Genomic DNA, 11,272 nt, shown 5'->3' on the forward strand with positions numbered 1-11,272 from the left:
TTCAGTGGATAACAGAGGATGAAGAAATAGTAGTGAACACACAAGTAACCATACCAATATCCATTGACAAATATGAAAAAAATATTTTATGTGATGTTGTTCCAATGGATGTTGGGCATGTTTTACTTGGTAGGCCATGGCAATATGATCATAGTTCCACTCCTGATGGTTATACCAACAAAATAACTTTCCTCCATAAAGGAAATAAAATCACTTTGATTCCTCTTACACCTGAACAAGTGAAACAAGATGAGATAAAAATCATAGAAAAGATTGAAAAAGAAAGAAAACAAGAAAATAGGTTGGACAAGCAACCTTCTCAAGAAAAGAAAAAGGACACAAAGGTATGCATGATATTAACTCCTTCCTTAGCAGGTAAATTACCTTGACTTTTCTTCTTTTCAAAAATATCACTTTGATTCTCCATTTCATCATGGGGAATGTTCCAAATAAAGTGAAAACAAAAAGGCCAAGACATCTTCTAATCACATTTTTGTCACCAGGCCTTCATTTCATATTCTTCTTTTTGCTTCTCTCTTATTCATCATGCTCATTTTTGCTATCTTTAGTAGATATATCTTTGACCTAGGAGGACAATAAAGACCACAGTTTTGCTTCTTCTTTCTTCCCGATTTGAGGACAAATCGTTTTTAAAGAGGGAGGAAATGATGGCAACCCCTAAAGGGACTTCCCATCCAAAGAAGTATCAACTACACTAAGACTATGAAAGGGAAGTTGATTGAGAACTTACTTTTACTTTCTAAAGTCTTACATAATTCATCCTAACTAAATATGTTTACTTGTTTTGTAGATCACCAAAGGGAAGAATAATGCATCACTCACGGCTAGTACTTGCTAAACACATTTTGCACATGGAAAACACCAAGCTAGTCACACTTATGCCATTTCCACGTGCAACAAAGAAGCTGGCCAAGACTCACATGTGGAGCACCATTTCCATGCATTTTTCACGTGATTTTATACCATTTCAGCTCATGTAACCTAGTGTAGCTCATGTTCCACACTTTGCACGTGAAACACACCTTTCACACTTCATTCCTGCACATGTCCAATTGATAGCTTGCTCTGCACACCTCATAGCTCTTCTTCTTCTTATAAAGAGGAGCACCACCACTTGTAATCTTCAACTTGAATGAGAATTAGTGTTATGCTGTTGAAATTCTTCCAGCTGCTAAAACCTTTGAGTTCATACCTTGTTTTGCTTTAGCAAAAGCCTCCTCTAGCTCCTTTCCCTCTAGGAAAGTCGTATGAGCTAGAAATTCCACTTCCAAGAATCATCCAAACTCAATCACACATTCCGTCAAACACTTCACGTGCATCAGATCTTCTTCACCGTGCATCCATCCGCTGCCACGCCTGAGTCCAGGAGTTTCTTCCTTCGTGAAGGGGAGGACGTTCCTATCAGGATGGAAAGTATATGAGAGAAGAAGATATAGGAGAGAAGGAGAAAGGCACCGAACGGGAAAAGACAGGGAGCGACTAGGCCGAATGATGGAAGGGGAGGAGCGATCAGGCCGAACAATGGACAACGGGAAGCAACCAGGCTGAACGGTGGAAGGCGGAAAGCGAGCAAGCCAAACTGTGGACCACGGGGAGAGACCAGGCCGAATGGAGGAAGGCAGGAAGGCCAAACGGTGAACAACGAGGAGTGACCACGCCGAACGGTAGGAAGCAGCGAGAGCCGAACGATTGAAGAGTTACCATCCTAACTGTCTCAGCGGTTAGGATGGGCGGGAACTAATTATAGTAAAGGGAGCTATTTTCGAGGAGAAGCTTCATTATCAAATAATTATAGTAAATAAATATATATTCCACGAAAATATTCAATATAAGATATTTATAATTAAAGATATATGCTAGGAAATATACGGGGGTAATTATATTACATATAGCGATATTTATATTAAATATAGATATATTCTAGGGAAATATTTAGTATGAGATGAGCGAGATATATTTTAGTATAAATAGAGCTACAGTCTATTGTTAGGGCATGCTTTTGATTATTGAGTTTTATGGGGGAGGTTATGCTCCCAAGTAATCAAAGGAGGTTATGCTCCCAGTTATTGTTTGCTTTTGTTTATTCAGATATTACCATCAATAAAAGAAATTCCATTCTTATACTATTCTTTTGGTTTCTTGTGAACATTGAGAGTTCAGATACCTAACAGAGAGCGAGAGTATAAATAAGAAATAGAATAGAGGGAGAAGGAGATTATTAGATATTTTCCTTTTGAGTATAGACTTGACATTTTCCAGTGGAGGAAGGAGGCTTCCTTGGGACGTATAATTGTATTCCTCTTTATATACATTACAGATTCAATAATATACATACACATATTTTCAACTTTTGCTGTTTTGAGTGTTATTCTGAGAAGAGAGTGTTTTGTTTGGTCTCACGAACAAAGGAATCTCACAAGTTTGGTCCGTCCTGCCGGATCTGTATCGGAAGAGCAAACGGAGCGCGGGTGAAGAAGAATGGAGGGACGAGTGATGGTGATTGAGTCGAAGGTGGAAGAACTGAAGGCGGAGATGCGAGCGTTGACTCATGAGCTCCAGTCGTTTAACCGCACTCACGAAGGACACTCTAGGAACCAGGGTTGGAGCTCCGAAGGCAATCGTGATTCCGTTAATGCCGAACCTGAGCGACGACCACCGGAGAGCTCGGAGGATGAACCAGAAAATGACCCAGGCGAAGTGCAACACAGTGGGATGAAGCGCATTGAGCTTCCTACATTTAAAGGTAGAGATCCTATGGGTTGGATCGCAAAGGCTGAGAAGTTCTTCGACCGCCAGAGCGTGACAGAGAAGGAGAAGATGAAGTTGATTTATATTTGTATAGAGGGAGGCGCGAGCTACTGTTGGTTCCGCTTTTGACGGAAGAAAAGCAGGCATCCGACTTGGAAGATGTTCACCGACGCTCTGACGCAGAGGTTTGGCGGACTAAATCGAGACACTGTGCGACAGAAGGGAAGCGTCAACGAGTACATCCTGGAGTTTGAAATCCTGGTGCCGCAAGCTTCGGGAAAACCAGATCACTCCTCACCTTCTGTCCCTGTTGATCTTGGAGCTAGCATTATAACGGGTGTTGAGGCTGATGTGGCCACTGAGCGAAGACCAAATCCTTCCCCGTTGAGTTGTGCTCAGTTGGGCCTTGAGTTGACAGTGTTGAATAGTGATTGCCTTCTTTATGACATAATGACGGAACAATAAGTTTCTGCAGATATGGATGAAGCACTTGAAGCTGAATATAATACCCTTATAGATGACAGGGTATTGGTTGTTGCTCAGAAAGGTGAACAAGCAATGAAAATGTCTCTTGAAGATGGTTTAGAATATGGCCTCAAGATTCGGCATACTGCTCGCACCGAAAACAGTGAAGAAACTGAACAAAACAATTCTGCAGATAGACCATTTGATTCCAAAAGGGACAGTTTTGTAAAAAAAAAAACAAAGCTTGATGAGGAGATTTTGAGCCATCATGAGAGGAGGGTTATGGATTGGCACTTTGCTCATTTGGAGTATGGTTGTGTTGATGATGTGTATAGGGGTTTTGGGGGAGCTCATTGTATGATTAAAGGGGATTACAATTCCGTTGTTGAGTTTCTAGGAGAAGGAACTACAATCCCCTTGAACCACGTTGTAACAAATGTATCATATGGTATCAAGAAGCCTGGTCAAAGTTATAAAGTCAAAGTTTCTACAACAAATGCCAATGAGTTCTTTGGTAATGTTGTCCTTGTTATTGTTCCACTTGACTGTTTGAAGGCTGAAACTATACGGTTCTCCCCACCTTTGCCAAAGTGGAAATGTTCTTTTGTTCAACGTCTTGGTTATGGAGTTCGAAATAAAGTGGCTTTGGAATTTCCTAGTGTATTTTGGGATGATGTTGTGGACTACTTTGGAGCAACAGCTAAGGAGAGAAACAGTATGATGACTTGGGTCCAAGCCCATCAAGGACCCATCACTAGAAGCATGACCAACTGTTCCAACTTGGGTCACACCAGCACAAAGAGAAGGGTAGAAATGTCCAAGAAAATGAAGACTAAAGTTGCTGGGTGCACCCCCCATTTTACTAAACACACCGTAGCTACTTCTTCATATTTTGCACATGTATTCTTCTAGACATTCAGCATTTTCCTTGCTTGTTCCACGTGGCAATAGATCCACGAATCCAGGCTGATCATCAGCCACGCACATGCCGTGAGTTCTCTATAAATTCATGGCAGCACCAATTGTACATCACTTTGGAATATATGAAATCCTTTTCTTCTGCTGATGCAATCTTTCCAGCATGGGAAAACTCTACCAAAGTCACTCCCCGAGCCTTTTTCCCCTCTCCAACTAGCTTTCTTCCTCTAGAAGACCGTCTGACCTAGGTTTCCACCATCCACCGAGAGCTCTTCTTACGTCAGTCTCACCATGAAAATCACTCTGCCTTCCACTGCCAGGCTACAATCCATCTCTTCTGCTGCATTCAATCCCTTTTCAACTGGCTGGAGCAACGTCATCACAGTAGAGGTCACTGCTTTATGTTCTGGAATGTCAGGGAAACAATTGGGGCTCCTGTCCTTATTACATTAGTGGTTGGTAAAGTAGCCATAGATGGTCAAAGCATGAGGTCTTATAATCATGTTAAACATGCAGTGAAGGTTCTCCTAAATTTTTTTTAGCAGGATTTAGTTCCAAATCCTGTTGCCTATGTTGTGACTGATTGGGGTAGGGATCCTTTTAGCTATGGTGCTTATTCTTATGTTTTGGTTGGAGCCTCAGGAGAAGCCTAAGATATATAAGGGATACCAGTTGATAACTGCTTGTCTTTTTCTGGTGAAGCAACCTGCCAAGAGCACCCAGATACTGTTGGTGGTGCAATGATGAGTGGACTACGAGAGTCTGTTCGCATAATTGACATATTGAGCACTGGAAATGATTATATTGCTGAGGTGGAGGCATTGGAAGCTGCACGGGAACACTTAGACACTGAAAAGGAGGAAGTGAGGGATATAATAAAGAGACTTGATGTAGTGAGGTTATCTAAATCTTCCCTTGCTAAGTCCATTTATGAAATGCTGGAAGTTAATAGAATCCAGGAAGAATGGAAGACATTGGAGGTGGATTTGCCACCACCCAAGCCTCCAGACCTAAATTGGAGGGCAGTAGCCAATGGTTCCCTTCATATGATAACATGATGATGAAGAGGAGCCAAGAGATCCAGTTTCACGGTTCCAACCTTGAGGACAAGATTGTTTTGCAACAGGGTGTAATATTAGGAAGTTAAAAGTATATGAGGAGAGGAAATTAAAGACGGGAAAAGAGGTTAGTTTTTTAGTAGAGAGTCCTAAATTTTTTCTTGGGAGTCTTGGTCTCTTGTTTTACCACTTAAGGCCTTCATTGTCATTTTATCTTCAAGAGGGTGTAGCCTTAATTGCTTCAGTATCATTGTAACAGCCTTCCTTTATTGTTGTTTTTTATTTGTAAAATCACCAACAGATAGCCAGTTTCTGATTTTCATCTACATGATGTCTGATCCAAAATTAATACAGGGAGGACTCAATATTGAGGAGATAAAAGACTGAAAGGCATACTGGGAACACTCGAGAAATCCTCAGAGTTGTACTCTCTTACTCTCTTACTATGGCTGCCATTCGTCATTGGCCCCTTTACCAGTTGGACATTAAAAATGCCTTTCTTCATGGTGATCTAGAAGAAGAGATATACATGGAGCAACCTCCTAGGTTTGTTGCTCAGGGAGAGTCTGGGTTAGTTTGCAAATTACATCGTTCCCTTTATGGCTTGAAGCAATCACCTCGAGCTTGGTTTGGTAAATTTAGTCGGGTTGTGCAAAATTTTGAATTAAAACGATGTGAGGCGGATCATTCAGTATTTTACAATCACTCTTCTCCTGATAAATGTGTTTATCTTTTGGTCTATGTTGATGATATTGTCATTACAGGAAATGACGTCACTAGAATTGCTCAATTAAAGAATCATTTGTTCAACCACTTTCAAACCAAAGATCTGGGTCGGCTAAAATATTTCCTTGGTATTGAAGTGGCACAATCAAAGGAAGGTGTCATCATTTCACAAAGAAAATATGCTCTTGATATTTTTGGAGGAAACAGGCATGACAAATTGCAAGCCCATTGATAGTCTTATGGACTCAAATCAAAAGTTAATGAAAGACCAAGGTGAACTTTTCTCAGACCCAGAGAGATATAGAAGGCTTGCTGGAAAACTCATCTATATTACCATAACAAGACCTGATCTTTCTTATCCAGTGGGAGTTGTGAGTCAATTTATGCAAAATCCACATGTTGATCATTGGGATGCAGTAATTCGCATTCTCAGATATGTAAAAGGGAACCCAAGATAGGGATTGTTGTATGAGGCCAAGGGAAGCACTCGAGTTGAGGGATATTGTGATGCAGATTGGGCTGGTTGTCCAATTGACAAAAGATCTACCACAGGATATTGTGTTTTACTTGGAGGGAACCTTGTATCTTGGAAAAGTAAGAAACAAAGTGTTGTTGCTCGATCTAGTGCTGAATTTGAGTATCGATCTATGGCTCTAATTACATGTGAACTTGTGTGGATTAGACAACTCCTTCAAGAGTAGAAATTTTGTGAAAATGAGCAGATGAAGTTGTATTATGACAATCAAGCCACCCTTCACATTGCCTCCAATCTAGTGTTTCATGAAAGAACAAAACACATAGAGATTGAATGTCATTTTATCAGAGAGAAGTTATTGTCAAAGGATCTTGTTACTGAGTTTGTCAACTCTAATGAACCACTCGCATACATTCTGACCAAATCTCTAAGGGGGCCTAGAATTCAATTTATATGTTCCAAGCTTGGTGCATATGATCTATATGCTCTAGCTTGAGGGGGAGTGTTGAAGTATAATGTCTTATTTTAATATTAATATTTATGTTAGAGTTTTGTTAAGGGCTTCCCGCCCTTTTATTTTTCAGAACTACTATCTTCTATAAATATAGTAGAAGTTGGATCAAACTTTCTTAATAAAAAATATAAGACTTTTCATTTTCTATCAACTTCAAGTGATTGATTGGATAATAAATACATATTTGTTTGTAAGAAATCCCTAAAATTAAGTGTTTAAAATCTCACATCGACTAGTGATAAGGCTAGTTTAAAATATATAAATGGTGCAAACTTCACCTTACAAGCCAGTTTCGTAGGATTAAATTAGGCTTAAAGTCTCTTAACATGTTATCAAAGTCATGGTTTAGAGCTTATCCTTGCGAAATTTATTATTTGTTGGGTAAGTCGTTCTACCCGCTATCGGACCACCTTTTAATGTCTACTCCCATCCATGAGATATACATACCTCAACTTGAGGAGGATGTGTTGAAAGTCTCACATCAACTAGTAATAAAGCCAATTTAAAGTATATAAGTGAGTGCAAACCTTACCTTACAAGCTGGTTTTGTAGGGCTGAGTTAAGCTTCAAATTCACTTCTTAATATTAAGGGATTATAACTTATTTGGTAGATTTGCTCCAGATTTAGAGTCTTTATGTCTAGAGATTTATTTCCTCTATTTTAGGATATTTATTTCAATTTATTAGAATTTCATTTTTTTCTTTAAATACTAATCTATGGCTTCTTCTTGCGACCAAAAAAAGTAATTTCATAATTATTGCTTACAACCTACACATTATTTTAACATACAATACTGTATACATGAAATAAGCAAATTGACTATTATGGTGAAAATGAATAACTTGCCTGGCCTCCCTTGTTCATCTTTCTCAGGTCCTGTTAAATAACCCAAAGTTTAGAAATTAGACTGAAGCCTACATTATTTTGATAACAGAAGATTTAGATCATTGAAAAATGTACCTGGAGAAGTCACAATTTCTTTCAACTTGATTACATTTTCATGGTGTAGCTTCTTTAGAATTTTGATTTCACGAATAGCTGTTATAGGAAACTGCAATGACAAAATTAAAAGTACGATATAGAAGGGGAACTTGTTGCAAACAGAGAAAAGGATAGCGGCTGGAACTTCAGATTTGACTCCACTGATTTGCATAATCAAAGGTTTCAAAATGCACAAAATAATACCATGGATATCACAGGTGAAGAATCAAACCAAGAGCATGGATATCACAGGTGAAGTATCAAACCAAGAGCATTATGTCATTAACTTATACGTAATGCTTCCACGATTTAATTACAATGAAACATCGGCAATGTGTCAAAGATATACCCCTTCTCTCTCATTGTCCATTCGTATCTTTTTCAGAGCAACAATTTCGCCAGTTTTGATCTCTCTAGCCATGTAAACTTGACTGCAAGCAAACACATTTAAAACTTTTATTTCCCTTCAGGAAAAATCAGCAATGATGGAGAAACAATCCTAAGGTAAAAGTTCAAAGCCATTTTCATGGAAGTCCAATGTTATCTAGAAGAAGAAACAAGTATCCAAACCAAAGAGATGTGAATAAGCTAAAAAAACGAAGTATCCAAATTCCAAGTCATTATTGTCCTTTGAACTTCTAAATTTCATTCAATTTGGTCTTTTAACTTACTAGCCTTTCAAACCTGCTGCAAAGTGTATTTTATCCCAAGTGAATTTTAAAGATAAAGAAAAACAAAGTTGAATTTTTTTTTAAATAATAATGCACCTAACTGAATTTCAACAAAAAGATTGTGAAAGGACAATGAGGACGGAAGCACATGACCCGTAAGATTGTGAAAGGATAATGAGAACCTGATTAACGAATTATGTCCCTCATAAGATGTTAAACTTTTCAATGTCACATTGCTGACAAAAAATGCTAGTTTCTTGTGCCCTCCACCTAACTATAGGAGTCAAATTAATTGCATCACATTTCAAGGAGTTCAAATCATTAGCCAGAACCTCATATCTTGTCGCTACTTTTCCAGAAGCGGAAAGGCAAAAGTTTAGACCTTGTTCCGATCAACTTCTCCCTAAACACTACTAACAGAAGAAATTAATGCAAAATGAATTATCCTTCTCCCAGAAATGAAAATCAACCTATGCAAGTCCGCTTTGCAAGGAATTAGATGGAAAAGGTTCTATAAAAGTAAAAGCACAAAAGTTAATTTTAACTTATCCGAGACAATTAATTTTACCTTATAATTTTCATGTCCCATAAATGCTAAGAGAAAATTTTATCCAAACAGGGCCTAAATTTATCCCTTGTATAAACGTCTATCTCAGACTCAAACCTTAATCAGCATACACGTAATAGTTTTCAATCCAATCCCCCCAGAAAGGAGAAAAAAAAAGACTATGATAACATGATCAAACGTATGTTATGTCCAAAACCTGGAACCACATCACACCTCTACAAACAAATAAAAAGTAATTAAACTTTGAAAATAAAAAAGGAAAAGCAAGAAGTGTCCATGGTGAGAAATGAGAGAACACCAACCCATATGTGCCCTCGCCAATTTGCTCCAACTTCTCGAAGCAGTCGACGCTTCTGGACCCCCACGACGGTGACTCGTTCACGTTGAGTTGCCCAGGGGCTGCCATAGCCATTTCACCTCCTCGAAAACCCTAGTGGGTCTTGCCTTACGCCCCAAAAAAAAACAAAAAAAAAATAAAAAAATCAAGAGGTGTGGGAATCGAAAGGGTTTATTGTTATTGCTCGGCTTTCGAGCGCTGGAGGCTGGTGGAATTTTCCCGGAGAATGTCCAAGAAACGTTTGTGGGAAAATCGCAATTGGAGTGGAAATTCGAAGTGTGCCGACAAAAGCTTCGAATGAAGTTTGTTTGTAAGTTTGTTTCACGAAATGGTAATTATGAAACTACATGATAATATAAATAAGATAAATACATCTTTTCTCCCAGTTGCGAATATTCGAAATGCTCCCCATTTTATTTTTCTATTCAATGTAATTCTAAAAAACGTAATCATGTTCAATTTAGTCCTTTTTCTATTTAATGTAATTTTAAAGAATGTAACTTGTCTTTAATTTAGTCATTGTTTGTGATTCACGGAGTTTGTAAAAATGATTAAATTGAACAAAAATAATATTCTGTAGGACTACATTGAACAGAAAAAAGGACTAAATTGAATACAATTACGTTCTTTAGGACTACATTGAAGAAAAAATAAAATGGAGACCATTTCGAATATTCGTAACCAAAACTGGATAAAAAAGATATTTTACTGTAAATAAATAACGGTTGCAACATTATTTAATTAATATTATTCCTTTCTGTTGTTGAAAAATCAATATTATCTAAACTAGTGAAATTATTTTAGGGAAATCAGGGTTGTGAGGAATTAAATCAATAGTTGTAGGTAGCAGTATCTCCTTGCTAATAATATATATATTTGAGTGAGTCTTTTAATTTCAGAAATCGAGTTGATTTTGAAGAAAGAAGAAAAGTCCATTTTTAAAAGACTTTTTAACATGGTGGTTAAGAACTTTTGAAAGAAAATGTAAAAATATAGTAAAGTAGTTAATATAATAGTGTTTTGGTTATTTGTATTTGATGTAAAAATATAATAAAATACTGATAAGTTTGTTAAAAGTTTATGATATACAAGCGATTTTAATTGAAAATTAATTAATATTTCGGTAACATTACATAAGCATATAAACTTTGTGTTTTGAGTAGTGGGTCGAGGTTAAGCGGCTTCAACAACAAACTCTTAATATCTTCTAAATTGTCATAGCAATTCAAGTCTTCCGCTTAAGTATTTTTTTATATGATTTGAGGTGTTTATCTAGAGAAGTATTATGATACTTAAGTTACTAGATAATCATTCAATGATTAAAGTCAATTTTTAATAGTATAATAAATGTGATCACTGACTTTCATATCTTAAACTGTATTTATAGGTTTCAAAATGAACTTTCAATTAACATCAGTCTAATCGGAGTCTAATAGTTGATAAACATACTTTATTTATAAACATTATTAATTTGCAACACGGATCAATCAATAAGTGGCTTACCAATCAGTTACTGACTCTCTTGTAAATATAGTTTAGTTTCCAAGACTAAGGGTATGAGAAAGTTGATCGCTCGTCAACTGCTGACTAGGCGATCATACAGTACACAGGCCTCCCAAGCTCGGCCTGGAATAACTAACGAGGGGGTTTATGAAATGGTGGACTCTGACTGCTCGGTTTGGTGTATTTTAGTGGTGTTCGAGGTCGTTCATCTTTTTGTCAAAAAATGACCGTTGGGAAAGAGGCGTGAAACGCTTCATGACTCGTGCCTGGCAAAATACGCAGGGTT

At 37.6% G+C, this 11,272-nt stretch overlaps 1 protein-coding gene across 1 annotated transcript in view; it reads right to left on the reverse strand.

The window, feature by feature from the left end:
* The window catches only part of LOC106778682 (cyclin-dependent kinase C-2), a 23,184-nt gene extending 13,359 nt beyond the window's left edge, over positions 1 to 9,825 (reverse strand). Inside the window, exons 1-4 of the mRNA XM_014666663.2 lie at positions 9,449 to 9,825; positions 8,257 to 8,338; positions 7,887 to 7,977; positions 7,773 to 7,802 (exon numbers count right to left, since the gene is read on the reverse strand). Of these exons, the coding sequence (XP_014522149.1) occupies positions 7,773 to 7,802; positions 7,887 to 7,977; positions 8,257 to 8,338; positions 9,449 to 9,558 (313 nt within the window). The 5' untranslated portion in view covers positions 9,559 to 9,825. The remainder of the gene's footprint in view (positions 1 to 7,772; positions 7,803 to 7,886; positions 7,978 to 8,256; positions 8,339 to 9,448) is intronic.
* Between the last annotated feature and the right edge of the window lie 1,447 nt (positions 9,826 to 11,272).

This window comes from Vigna radiata, unplaced genomic scaffold, assembly GCF_000741045.1.
Source record: "Vigna radiata var. radiata cultivar VC1973A unplaced genomic scaffold, Vradiata_ver6 scaffold_147, whole genome shotgun sequence".
Classification (NCBI taxonomy): Eukaryota; Viridiplantae; Streptophyta; class Magnoliopsida; order Fabales; family Fabaceae; genus Vigna; species Vigna radiata.